This window comes from Lissotriton helveticus, chromosome 2_2 (assembly GCF_964261635.1).
Source record: "Lissotriton helveticus chromosome 2_2, aLisHel1.1, whole genome shotgun sequence".
NCBI classification, from domain to species: domain Eukaryota; kingdom Metazoa; phylum Chordata; class Amphibia; order Caudata; family Salamandridae; genus Lissotriton; species Lissotriton helveticus.
This window is the reverse complement of record NC_136060.1, coordinates 25,535,275-25,549,982: the sequence shown is the minus strand read 5'-3', so window position 1 is coordinate 25,549,982 and position 14,708 is coordinate 25,535,275. Positions and strand designations below refer to the sequence as shown.

Here is a 14,708-nt window from a genome sequence, read left to right as displayed (position 1 = left end):
TGGAATCACGCCAAACTGAATAAATGATCACAGGACGACACTACACAATCCCAGTAGGATGGACATAACCACAGTCATTACCCTGATTGATGGGATTACAGAAATAACTGTGTGTCATTAATGACAGGGGCACTACCACACTACAACCCCGTTGAGACCAAGGGCACCTGTGGGACCAAGGGTGAGAGGGAAAGGTTGTAGGAGGCGGAGGAGGGGGGGATCATACAGTTCTTGTTTTTTTCTGTATGTTGCGACTATACATTGCAATCAAATATGTTTTAAAAAGGGTGGAGGTCAATATTCCCAATTTTTCAGTGTTTCTTTTACACATTGTACCTCTTTAATGCATGGTAGTGATTTTACAAAAAAAATAGAGTAGAAAGACAAGCTGCTAGAGATGGAAGAGAAAGTGCCTCCAGGGAGAGCCTTGCTTGGGTCCAGATTGTCGGAAAAAAGTAACAGTTCTCAGGGGAGTGGTAATAGACAGCCGTTTTGAAACTTTTTTCTGTGGTACTCTTAGCCCTTACTTCCTCCATGTTGTGAAATGCTTGCGGTGTGCAATAACTGTGTACTTGTTGACAAATTGTCAAACCAATCTACATCTAATTAAACTACTAGGTTAGATCAATTACAGAAAAAATTAAATAGTTCTGTCCAAAAACAAAGCAAACAAGTATATGTAAATTTACCAGTGCAAAGACTTATTACAACCATATTCAGGAATTGAAACAATATGCACTTTAAGTTTTTTATAAGATCAAACAGTTCATATTTATGATCTTTGAGGTTTTAATAAAAATAGATTTTACAATTAGAAAGAACATAAATAAGAACATACTTACTTTAGAGCATTCTGGGAATCCTGTTTCAATTCACTGAAGAATGCAATCTTAAACTGATGTCTCACAAATAAGAGCTGTAAAATAAACAGAAAAACAGGAATTAATTCTTATGCTACTCTTCAGCTTCTGGAAGTTAATGAATTATATTCATTTTATAACCAACAGATCAGTGGCCTTCTAGGAAAGAAGAGTTGCTCATCTTCTATTTATTGAAGAGTTGTGTATAACAATGACAGATTGTCCTATGGGTACTTAAGAACACTATGAAACTGCATGCCTAGGCTGGTATGGTGAATAGGAGTCTTCCTTAAACATTCCTTGTAGTAGTGCTGCTGGAGCTTGTCAAAGATCATCCCCTTGTTTTGACAGCATGAGCAGACAAAAGGCATCCCTAGAGGACAGGGCACTATAGGCAAACAGTTTGTGTCCCATGGCTGTGGTCTGGCTGAGAAACAGAGAGGGTTTTCTGTTTCATCTCTTATAGGGGATCCTCTCCAGCACACAACCTTTAAAATGGCTGTGGCTGTAGCTACAAAATTAACCGAAGTACATATATAGACATTTTTCACGCATGCATGTAACGAAAAGTGCCAAAGTCTCCACAACAAAAAAAGCCCCACTCTCCCCAATTTGGCATCTAATTGCCCATGTAAGGCACACTTACGAAATTTGGGTAAGTCAGTTAGTGCAGAAGCATACTGAGTACCCAAAATTGTTAGATGCAAACCAATCAGATCTCCAAGAAGTTAATAGAAAGGAAACTACCCCAGATGATTTGCTGAAAAACTGCTCTGGGAAGAGAGCAACTGGCCCTAGTTCTCTTTTTGAGGCTATGGATCATGAGTTTTTGACAGACCCTCTGCAGATTACAACAGGGATCCCAAGGAGGTCATATACAATAATTATGTAATCTTATTCAAAGATAGGTCTCTTCAGGTGTAGAGTGAGCCGTTTTCCCTTGCTGAGTCTTTGATCTATTGACTAGGGTTAGCAGAGTACATAATGTGGATTTCTACTTGTATGGGTGACATGCAGCTGCTGGCTGGCTTGGCTTGGAAGTGGGAATGTGAGTTAGGGATCTGAATCCCTTATCACACTTAAACCGCTCTATGATAATTAAATTGAAATTGCATTTGCATAGTGCGTATTACCCCTGATGAGGCACTGAAGCGATTTACAGTAAGTAGCAAGCTAGCCGGGAGCCCAAAGTTAGTGGTCAGTCCATTTGGTATTGGGATTAATCATGTGCTCTCAAAGAAGACATTCAATGCATTTACTCAGGTTTCTCTATTGTACATTAATGACTTAAGTATTAGTAAATGGAACAAATAGATATTATTAAGTGTGTTAAGTTGCAGGTATTTGTTCGCAAAGAAAGAGATTAGGACAGACAAGCAAGTGACTTAAAGTAGTCAATATATGGCAGAAGTGTGCAGAAGGTGGAAGAACTACAAAAAATGATGGGCAGAATGCGTAAGTTATTTTCACCGACAGCTAATTACTCGAGCCACATCCTAGTCCATAATTGTTTCCCCCCCCAACATGCAACCTCAGATTAGACTCCGCCTTATGCAAATCAGCCATGGTCCTGCTCCAATAGGAACAGTCCAGCCCAAACTGCCAAGTCAGATTCTCTAAACAGGAACACACGCAACAAAAGGAAGCCTTCAGCCTAATTGGGCCTTTTCGGTCGGTGCAGCTTGGTTCCAGTGGCTAAATGAGCAAAGGATCTACATCTGGCATACCCGTCCCACTTCCCTACATGATGCTGGACTTGCTAACTTCTGCCAACCTTAAAAGCTGCTTTCAGGTCAGCTAGTTGTGCTGTTGTTCTTTCTGTTATGTGAGCTAGGATTTACATAATTTAGTCTATGTAGAGGTTGTGAGGGTGCAAAGGTACTCCGAAGCAGCAAATGGATGCATTCCATTGCCTCAGAAGTTGAAAGAGAGATTAGACAAAGACACCCAAGCATAGTCTCTGGGTAAAATAAGAGATAGGAGTTTGTAATTTGCTTCTTGCTTCTGGTACACAGTGTGAGTGCCGACAAGTGAACACTTTCTCTCTCCCTCAGCTTTTTACCTCAACTGTTAAAATGATAAGAGCTCATCTGAGCTCACAGAAGCCCTGAGTAGCAAAGGTAGACATTCTTAAATCACCCCTGAACGGGGTCTGAGGGATCCCAGAAACTGAATGTGTTGTTCTCACTTACAAGATTATGCTAGTGCTAGTGCTAGATTGACCTAAGCATTATATCAGTAAATCATGGTGCCAAATAAAACATTACATTTAGGCTAGCTTATTTAATTTGAACACAATAGGCAGAGCACTCCTGCCCCTATTCCTCCATCAATCATGACAGTAATGTAGTACTGGGACTGGGTTGTGAGAAATAAATAGTTATATACATATAATCCAGTTTGTTTTTTATCATGGGTATTTTCTGGGAATGTATTACCACCACAGTATTGCTGCATGTTTATGGAAACCCAAAACACAGGTTAAATATATAAAATTTTTGCAAAAACATGCCTATAACAGGCAACACCTTTGGTCCCATTTTAAAAAGACAATTGTAAATGTATCCATTAAAAACTGCAAATTTAATTTTGCTTGGAAAACAAAATTGTTTCCAGATTTCCTACAGACAAGAACAAACCGGAAATGGCAGTAAGGGAAGTGCTTTCCTTAATGAAGAGTTATTTTGACTACATTCTTGAAAGCATTCCAGGGGGTATCCTGTGCCATCATGTTTTGCAAGATTAGTTAGCCTCACAGTTTATTTTCATGTGAAATATTGAACATGGAAATGCAATGTTGCCTGTGTTCTACCTAGGACGAGAGTGGATTGTTATGAATTGACAGAATACCCCCCTAACAGAGAACTAGAATTACAAGTAAGCAGCTTTCCATCCTCCTTTGAGGGGATTTCACAAAAATTCATAAAAAGTTGAAAACAACAGTTGGCCCATCCCCATCCGTGATAGGTACATTCATCATAAGCTGGCTGTGCCTGGTTTTGTTCTTGTACGATATGCCCTGAGGTACCCAAGGAGGGGTCTGTTAGACTTCTGGAAGACGTTAGGCAAGACAGTATCCACCTTGTGACGTACGAAGCAACCAAAGACAAATACTCCTAACGTGTTCTGTGAGCAGGCTACAGGTGTAATGGTGATACGCTGAATGGGCAGTCAACGATTTAGTTTACTGCAACAGAAAAGAGAATCTTTTTGCATCATAGATTACTGTAACAAACATATTAATTTGTATGTTGATGATGAAAGTCAATCTTCGTGTTGGATTTATATATTAATTTGATTAAGCATCAACACTTTGAATTATGCCAACTTGGTTCATTCACTGACAGTGTTGAGGTCTCAGATGAATCAAACTTAATTCCTTGGATCTTTTGCCTTTACGTAATAGCGATAGGAGATTCCTTTGTTTCGCTATTGTGGTAGAAAATATAGTGGGATGGTAAATGTTCCATCAAAGTAACACACACTCTCTCTCCTTTGATAGCCGTTGTAGGAGATTGGGTATTGTTGCCTAGGAAGGACTGATTGGCAAAAAAACTCTGAAGCTCAAAACCACAAAATGAAATGTTTGTAAGCTGCAGTTGTTTTATATGTCCACAACGCGAGTGTGTTATTTCCACTGTGCATGCCTCTTACTTTGGAATGTGATCCTAATACCCTATGCCTAACAAAACCTATCACATAATTCAGATCATTGTAATGGCTTCATTCCAATCTATGCAGGCAATTGGGTGCACAAAGCCCAATATTAATTGGACGTACAGAGTGCTTTCTAAATGTATTCAGTTCAAAAACAACTACCACCTGACTAACTTTTACCCAAACACTCCCTCATTAGGAGCACTCAAGGCTCACACATTCATCCACACAGTCGTTTGCAAACTCATATCATGTATACTAACAGACCATGCACAGACAGCTTTATCAAGTCACTGTCCTGCTGCTAAGGAATCTAGCCACTTGCCCTACTACCTATTAGGTACAGCAGCCTAATGGGGCCAAAAGGATCCTGCACATGTGCATCCAATATGCCTGATTAGGACATGTGACCTGCTCACAATATCCCCGCCACCATTCTTTATGTACAGAGGGATTCTTGAACGTGTTTTAACTTTGCCCGCCTTGTACTGTGATTGGATATTGCATGGAATCTCTACTTGTGTTAGGCAAAGGGATTACGTTTGGTAACAGCAGCCTGAATCCCAATTAAAAGGAGCTCAGTCATATTAAATAATGTAACTCATCATTCGAGTTTAGCACAGCTACCACCTACCAGCAGGCCCTCTAATCTACCAACTTTCAAATGGTTTATATTGATTATAAATGTTGATCAAATACTCCTCCTCCCAAACTGACTTTACATCTTTATTTAATTTGTCTCAACTATGAACCTTCACTTTGAGCAGCACTCTGTTGCTTTATAGCTCTATTTGTGCTTCGTAAATTTTCCATACATGGAATGCTATAAGCCAGTTAAAACAACATAAAAAATTGGAAGGGAATATTATTACCTGATGTGTGGTCTTGTTTAAAAATTCTTTATGTGATTTCACTCTCCGGATTTCTGTGTAATAATATGTTTGTGCATGCTCATAAAATGCATTCTCTAATCTGTGAAAAAGAAAGACAGTGGTACTTCAGCATGTTTTAATTTTCACATCTGAAATGCACACATAGCACTAGCACGCACACTTCAAAATGATCCTTGACCTATGTGCAGTAGCTATAGCGTAACCAGAAACAACCAAATATGTTTTCCTAATAGTCAGTCCCCCCTTCTAGTTTTTTTGTTAAGTCAATGAAAAGCAAACATATCAGCATAATATTGTATTAGATAGTATAGAACAGTGTTCGAAAAATGTTAAATATAGTAAAAAAAGTCAATGTATTAAAAAGCAAGGACAAAATAGCAGCAGAAGGCTATGAAGTATCAAAACCTGAAGGCTTACTGAAAATGACATACTCAAAAGATTGCAAACATGTGCATAGACAGTACAAGCAACCAGTGAATAGCACGCAAGTCAAATATGTTGTTTATGACCCACTTGCCTGATAATATAACCAACAAGATGATCGGTATGTGGCAACACAAATAAAGATTTTCCTGACAGGTCACAAGCACTGCACAACGTTGAAGCCCTTTCTGAAGCAATAACGTCTTCCCCTGATAATGAACACGCAATCGGAAAGTAAAAAAGACAATGTTTAGTGCAGCCATGGCATATCATTAACGAAACAATTGGAGAACCAAGAAGGTGTCTATTATGGGTGTACTTGTTAGATATGCGTTTGCCTATACAAAAGGGAGGTTTCATACTTCAATAGATAGTGAACCACGCAACAAGGTAGATCAAAAGGAAGAGTATTTGAAATCCACGTTAAATTTGTACTGCAATAGATGGTGAATAACCTGAATAGAGAACACTAGTATATACACAAATTGTATTGGAGACTAAGTTTCATAAGCACCAACAAACATTTTTGTAAATTGTAAAGATTAAAAGCATGCTATTTACACAATGCAAACAGTAGGTCAATAAAAAAAAAAACCTTAACATATGTGTTTTACCCTGGCACTTTTTGCGGGTTATTCCCCAACTTTTTGCCTTATTCCTACTATTTTCTCTGACCGGTTTTTGTTGGTTTTAGGACTGGGGGCATTTTACCACTGCTGACCAGTGGTAAAGTACATATGCTCTCTGTCTAAATTGTATTTGTGATTGTTTTTTCCATGATTGGCATATGTGATTTACTATTAAGTCCATAGTAAAGTGCACTAGGTGTGCCCAGAGCTTGCAAATCAAATGCTACTAGTGGGCAGCAGCACCGATTTTGCCCCCCACATGAGGAGCCCTGCAAACATGTATCAAACCTACCACTGCAGTGTCTGTGTTTGCAGTTGTAAACTGCCATTTCTACCTGGCACTTGTAGCTTACTATAAGTGAAAGGTTGCACTTGATCTCCCTCCGCACAGCTGTGCACATTGCTTTTTAAATTTCTAGTGTTAAATTCAACATGTACAAATATACATTTTCAACCAAATGATGCCAATTCAAAATTATACAATTCTTTTTATTTTGTTGCAAACAATGTATGCAGCATATATTCCACTACTATTGCATCTTTTGAATTTCAATAACAATTTACAAAATAATCATGACGTTTCCATGTGATGCTCAAACATACAAAATAACTCTCACAAAACTGTTCCCAATGCATTTCGGGATTACATATCCCTTCTTCAGGGTGCTGTCAAAATAAGAAAAATACAAACTAGAGTTGAAAATGTATATTTTAAATTTGAAATTTAAAAAGCAATGTGCACAGCTGTGCGGAGGGAGCTCAAGTGCATCCTTTCACTTGTAGTAACGTACATTTAGAGACATGAGGCAGGCAACCTCATCCCAGACTACCGCGCTATAAATGTCAGAGCGACAAGTAACAGTTGATTTATAGTTAAAGTGTTTCACACAAGGAGTGCACAAGAAAAAAACAGAAGTCCCTAATCCATATGCAAACTAGTTTGGATTATGGGTATTGTAAAATATTGTGATTTAAGTTAGAGTCAGGGATACATATAACCATACACTCTTCATTGACAAATATTAATACTATGACTTTAGATAAAATCAAAGTTACATACAATTATTCACACTTCAATTGAAGGAGTCAGTGCCAGATGGAAAACCATTGACAAACTACATGGGACATATACAAATGTATTCCACAAGCAAATATAGATATAGTTAAAAACATTTCATATTAAAATACAGTTTACAATCATATAAAATACAAAATACAAGAAAACACAAAGTCGACGCTGCGTTTCGGTAGAAAGTGGGCATTTTCTTCCTTAACCATTCTGTGCCTCTGCCTGTCTGCAGAATCCACGTCTGGGTTAGGACGACAGATGGGCTCTTGTGCATGCACTCTAGTCAGTCACACAAAGGTAGCAGTGGTGTGCCTTGCATATTCTGATGGGCTATCACCAGGCTGATGGGCCTTCCTGACCTAGAGTGGTGGGAGGAGCTGTCGCTGACAACTGAATAGGGCTGTCCTCACACAAAGCTCTTTCTAACCCCCTATAGTGCGTCTGGAGCCAGGTTAGGGAAAGGCAGGGTCTTGTGCACTACAAAGACTTTCCTCTGAAGTTTGCCTACTTCAAAGGCAGAAAGGGGTATACAAATTGGACCTCTGACACCCTCAAATCAGAATACTTCTGGACTAAGGGATATTCTGCCTGGAAGAAGAGATGGCTGTTGTAGGGGGCATGGTCACTCTGCCTGCTGCTTTGTTGTGCTAGCCTCCTGCTTCTGTCCTGGGAATGAAAGGACTGGACTTTGCTTGCTGTATCTTGCTGCCAATATTCTCCAAGGGCATTTGTATGCGTACCTCCTGTGAAGAAGTCTCAGGGCCATCAAAGACTTCAACGAGCAGTGCCTGGGTTTCTCGGTTAAGAGTCTTGACTTGCCAAGTGGTGCCAAGTGGTGCCAAATCCAGTCCCTGGGCCCTTGGAAGTAGAATCTAGTGAACTGAAGGGGAAAATCCACGCATCGACTTCCAGCGCCTCTTTTTATCAATGCATCGTTACAAACGGCGAAGCATCGCCACTGCCAGCACCAGAGTGTGGTTCCTGATGAGTGCATCAACCATGACTGTCACTGCAGGCCCCAGCTTTCTGACAGAGCACGTTAGAAGAAATTCTGCAGCGTGTGTTTTGAGCACCGTATCACTGAATTCCGCACTGCACTGCTCCAACTCTGACGCAGCACCTGCTTCATTGCAAGCCCTCCTCTCAGTGACTGATAACATCAGAATGTCACTGGATGGAGGGAGCTCAGTGATTCTGGTGCTGTTAGATCTTTCCGCTGCTTTCGACACGGTGTCCCATGAACTTCTTCTCGACAGACTGAGGGATACAGGTGTGGAGGGAACAGCCTTGTCTTGGTTGGAGAGCTTCCTCTCGGGACGAACACAAGGGGTTAAATTGGGCTCCCACTCCTCGACCCTAAGAGAGCTCACTAAGGGAGTGCCACAGGGCTCATGCCTAAGCCCCACGCTCTTTAACGTGTACGTGGCCCCCTTAGCCAACATCATAACATCCTATGGATTTACCCCGGTGTCATACGCTGATGACACCAAACTCTTGTTTCCATTCCAGACCCTCACACCCACAGTACAAACAACTTTTGCAGACGGGATGAGAGCTGTGGCCCGATGGATGGCACAAAACTATCTACAATGTAATGTCACAAAAACCGAAGTAATGCTGTTTGGGGGGGCAACTCTCCTGTGGTCTCCAGATTGGTGGCCCCTGGAGTTGGGTCCGGTGCCCAACCCCAAACATACAGTAAAAAACCTTGGTATAAAACTTGACCAGGCACTGCTACTCAAGGAACACACTACCCAAGTGACAGGTGCATGCTTCCATGTGGTGGGGTTGCTCCGACGTGTTTTCCCCTTTCTGCCAGACAGCCACAGAAAAACACTCATCCAAACTCTCATAATAGGCAGAATGGACTATTGTAATGGCCTTTATGTATCGGCTAATGAAGAACAACTGGAGAAACTACAAGTGGTCCAGAACACGGCAGCAAGACTGGCCCTAAACGCTCCCCACAGAACCCCTTCTCGTCCCCTCCTACACCAACTCCACTGGCTGCCGGTAAAGCATCGTATCAAGTTTAAAATATGCTGCATGATACACAGATGCTTGTTCGGTACAGGTCCCAAATATCTTAAGAAAATATCTGTACCGTACATCCCCGGCCGCGCGCTGCGTTCCAGCAACCATCTACTGCTACAGGTTCCAAAAGTACGGAAAGCCAGACAAGGTGGAAGAGCTCTATCATACAAAGGACCAATAATCTGGAATTCTCTACCAATCGCATTGAAACTGATCCCTAGCCTTGAATCTTTCAGGAAAAAACTCAAAACATACCTTTTCACACTATCCTAAAATAATCCCTTCTTTTTATTCTCACTCATAACTGAAAAACTAACAGCAAAATAAACAGCAGAAGCAAAAAAAAAGCGCAGAGATATCCCTTCGGGAATTGAATCAGGCGCTCAATAAGCAAATAAATAAATAAATAAAATAAAATCGACACAGCACATCTGGATTTCCAACATATCATTCCTGGGTGCTGCTTTCTTTATTGATATTTCCCAGCAGAAAAGAACAGAGGCCGCAGGTCCGCAGACTGATGCATCACATTCCCTGCCTAGCAGTAAGGAACTGATGCATCTCCTCCCCTGACAGTAAGGAACCGACGCATCACCTCCACTGCGTAGCAGGTAGGAAACAATGCATTACCTCCCCGGGTAGTAAGGAACCAACGCATCACCTCTCCTAGAAGTAAGAAACCCACACATCGCTTTGCTTTACTGGCACCTCACCTCCTCTGCGTCCGTTTAGTCTTTGAATGTTGACGCATCCAAGGCACTGTGTGCCTAAAGTGGCCCATTCTTAGATTTCTATGGACTGAACTGGTTTCGCCTTTGAAAAGTGATAGCTTTACTTGCGTATGGTGGCTTTTTGTCATTTTGGTCTTGTTTTAATCAGATAAATATTGGCTATATTTTTCTAACCTGGCGTGGACTCATTTTGTAGTGTTTTCACCATGTTAGCGTGAGTGTATGTACAAATGCCTTACCCGTTGACTCTGAGATATGTCTGACTGCTAATGCCAAACTACCAAGGGGGCGTGCAAGGGTTATCTTAGCTGAATGACTCCCTTACCCTGACTAGAGTGAGGGCTACTACTTGGACAGAGTGCCAACCACTGTCAACTAGAGACCCCATTTCAAACAGTATGTACGAAACCTATAAAGCACCAACCTAGCACCAGAGCACTCTCCAAATAGTGGAAGGTGGAGAGGGACAAGAAGTATGAGTGGAATAACAGGTTGGCGAATTAACCTATGGAGAATGGAGCTAAGGAGTGGCTTCATGAAGTTGAAGAGGCAAGGAGAGCAGGAGTAGGAGAGCAAGGACTTTGGGGGTAATCCAGCAAGCAGGTGGTTAGGTGAGATGTTGCTTGAACAGATGCATTTTCTAATGCTTGTGGAATTGGAGAAAAGGCAGTCTCTGGAGGACCTAGACAGATAGCCTAGATCCTTGGTGCATAGGAAATTGTTGGTCACCTAATAATCCCTCCCTCTCCACACTGCACGTGTGTGTGAGGGGGGGACACCCTCCAATTTTCCTATTTTCTATCATATAATTGCTTTTTAAATATTTATATTGTTTTGGGAGTGAGAAACCAGCCCCAACCCACCCTTTTTGTCTTTAACCCTCTCTCAATCCCAAGATCCTTAAAAATGCTGTTGCTTCCCCATACTCTTACCTTTACTGGATACCTAAATCCACTTACTACCCTGACACTTACTTAATCCAGGACCTTAAAATCCCCTTACTATCCCTTACTTTACCACTTCCTTACCAAACTTTGAATAATAAAACCCCTTAAATCCCTGCACCCTTACTCATCCTTGAACCTTAAAAATCTTTCTCCATCCTTTACTACCTCCTACCCTTCCCTGAACCCTAAAAACCCTGTACAACCTTTACTTACCCATACTCTTGTTCGAAACCCCTTAAATGTCTTAATTTCCTTTAATTCTCTTATTAAAATATCTTTAAAAACACTAACTTGCTTTACGTTGTAAAGTGCCAGAAAATGTCATGGTACTTACCTGTGTGTTAACTGTTGTGTTATAAGTGTAATGTGTGTAGACTGCATACCATGTGAAAGGTGATGGAGAAGTATTCAGATGTGGAGAAATTCATCAGGGGAGCAGGACTCTGTAATTCAGGCAGAGTGAGAACCACTGCATTAATGCACCACCTAAGAACATTCCATAGGCAGTGAATGGAGCAAAGGGCATGGTGGGCAACTGGGTCAGGCAATGCAGAAAGGCCAAACGGGACAAGGGAGCATGTTGAGAATCCGTTGTATTGTGGCTTGAAAGACTCTTGATCTTCTCATGTGGCTAGCTGCTACAGCCTTCTCCATAATTTTCATCTGCAATGGCAGGAAGAAGATGAGACCGTAATCAGAAAAGTTGTCAGCAACCTATGTTGCCCTTCTTCAGGAGGGGCAAGATCCGTCTTGTCATTTGGAATCTTGAAAGGGGTCATGAACGACTGAAGTATTGGTGATGTTCAGCGGTGAGGGTAGAGCTTTCCAGTTTATGTCTTTAGTAGCAATGATGAAATTATGCTGAATCCGTTTGAGGTAGCTTTCAGGGTTGGTTCACCAGTGGAGAAGTTGCTGAAAGCAGTTCATTTGGGGATGTCTGAGGTCTGGATTGATGCTACTGAGTAGAGATTGTTGCTAGGAGAAGGTGTTGCTTGCCCTGCTCTTCCTTGTATATTTCACTAGTAAACCTGTCATACAGTTGGCACAATGATGAAGAGATCAGAAATTGCAGAGCCCAGCATATAATTTCCCTATCACAGATGTGATCGCATGCGAAAAACCTTGATGACACCATTGATATCAGATAAGTAGCCCACTGTTAATTAGAATCACTGTCGGGGTAAAAACTAAAAGAGGAATACACTGGAGCATGTGCACAGCTCAAAATAGGATGCGAGGGAGAAATTAAGTGTGGCAAGTGTAGGTGGTTGATGTATGTATGTATGTATGTAAACCAACTGGAACATCGCAAGCAGCTGAGCTTATATGCAAACAGCATTTCTTCCCCACCCTTGGGATTTTAAGCACTTGTTCCGCATCAATACAATTCCTAGAGCATGAACTAGCAAGGCTTCTGTTCTGGTACTCAGTCCTGTTGAAGAAATCAGTGTCATACCTGGGGGCAATGGTGTTTTCTTTTGTATCAACACAACAGCAACCTTTGTATTGCGCCCTTGCAAACTCTGTCTGTAAAATAAATCATAGACTATGGTTAACGTGTGACCCGCATGGAGTTTACTGCTGTTGTGAACTCAAAATAGCATAAATATACTTTGGAAGTTGTAAAAAGCTGGAGTGACGTTAAATGGAGGTAAGAGACAAGCACTGGTAATACTAATAGGTTGTGCTAATAACTCCGTGTTTCTTCGTCTCTGATGAATTAAGGAAATCAAGTAATCATACATGCACTTTGTAACTCATCATTGCACTCATACATACATTCATAGACCCACTAGCTCATTCTTGCATTCATACAAATTACTGAACCGTATTAAAACGGGGACACAAATTAAATAAGCATATGGAAGATAAATTAAATTAATAACATGTAGAAATAAAGAAAACATCCCACACCTAAACTTGGTGGGCATATGCATCCAATACAAAAATAAAATTATACATAATAGTGGGCTGACATCGTTAAATGGAGTTATACATAGTGTATTGTTGTTTTAAAGTTCCAACATAGCTACCAGTTTAGAAGCAAAATGTTTGCCACCTTGAAGCAGTAAGAACAATGGTAGACTATGTTCAAAACCATTCCAAGAGGGTTGTGCAATAAACATCACGCATGGCTGTCATCTTCAAATGTTAAAACATGTACTGTATCACAGCTTCATAACTTATCATCACAAACAGATCAGACCTATGGCACATGTCATAACTTTTCCCAAAGAACAAGATGAAGTTCACAGCCTTTGTTATTGGTTTGTCACCATAACTAATTCAGGCCTCGTGTATTCCATGTAGGTTGGCACCTCTCTAGCACAACGCTATAAAATAGTACGTTCTTAAATTAACATTGACTTTAATAAAAGCATATCACAATCAACTGGTAATGCCTACTAGCTTAGACACAACTTTGTATAATAAACATATAAGATGTATTGCAATCTATGAAATTACATGTAACACAATACCTGCCTACAGGATTTAGCACAGTTTAAAAATAACCCACTCTTTAAGGCCTATTAGCTTTAACATATTATTTTCACAATAAATAGGTCAGGCCTAAAGCGTTTGTCGTAAACTTTCATATTCAAATGATTAGACCTAAGGGCTCTGACAGAACTTTTACCAAGGAATCAATGAAGCCTATAGCTCCCATCACTGGCTTATCACCAGAACAAACGCAAGCCTACTGTATTCTGCATAAGCTTTCCTACAAGGCAACTATCCGTATACAGCCATAAAATTACAAATATGAAGACAACTACAGTTAGCAAAACGATATACAACCCATCCTAAAAAGGGCCCAACAAGGATTGTAAGAGTGCAAACTTCTACCATAGGGGTTTGTCATTGGGGGTAACCAACACGGAAAGCTATGTTTACAACGATGATCTGTCAGATTCTCTTAATAAAACACCTCTCTACAAACTTAAAGACAATGTAATGACAATATACCCCGAAAGATCAATTGGCTATTAAATATGCTTTTCACAATAAGTAAGTCAGCTCTACTCTCTTTGTCATTAATCAGATCAGACCTATAATAGCCTTGATCAATGGATTGTCATCATAACAAACTCGATCCTGCTGCGCCGAGTATAATCTTTCCGACAGAGAAAAAAGTGCAAGTGCACTTTCAGTAGAAGCACACAACTTCAGCACAACCAAAATCTGTACTCAAGGAGATCAACATTTTGCCAGAACTAACTATGCACCTCTCAGCAGTGCTTTTAAAGCTCGCTGTGGATCACATGAGGGAGGCGACAGCTGTGCTGTCAAGTAGACCCAAAAATACAATCTATGTCTCCATGTACTAAGGATAATCTTCTTTTCCCACATAAATCAGTTTAAGTCCAGGAAACAGTTCTAAATTACTGGCTGAGTGCTCCCTTGAGGATAAAATAATGCAGGTAGCTGGAAATCATTCCTGCTTTCCGATTTTGCGCATGTAAC

The 14,708-nt window shown here is 40.7% G+C and overlaps 1 protein-coding gene across 2 annotated transcripts in view; it reads right to left on the bottom strand.

Annotated features, from left to right (window-relative positions):
* Nucleotides 1–14,708, bottom strand: part of TRAPPC11 (trafficking protein particle complex subunit 11) — a 607,699-nt gene that overhangs the window by 533,802 nt on the left and 59,189 nt on the right. For both annotated transcript variants that reach the window (XM_078678000.1, XM_078678001.1), the window contains exons 4-7: nucleotides 12,700–12,770; nucleotides 5,928–6,042; nucleotides 5,390–5,489; nucleotides 843–916 (exon numbers count right to left, since the gene is read on the bottom strand). In XM_078678000.1, coding sequence (XP_078534126.1) covers nucleotides 843–916; nucleotides 5,390–5,489; nucleotides 5,928–6,042; nucleotides 12,700–12,770 — 360 coding nt within the window. The remainder of the gene's footprint in view (nucleotides 1–842; nucleotides 917–5,389; nucleotides 5,490–5,927; nucleotides 6,043–12,699; nucleotides 12,771–14,708) is intronic.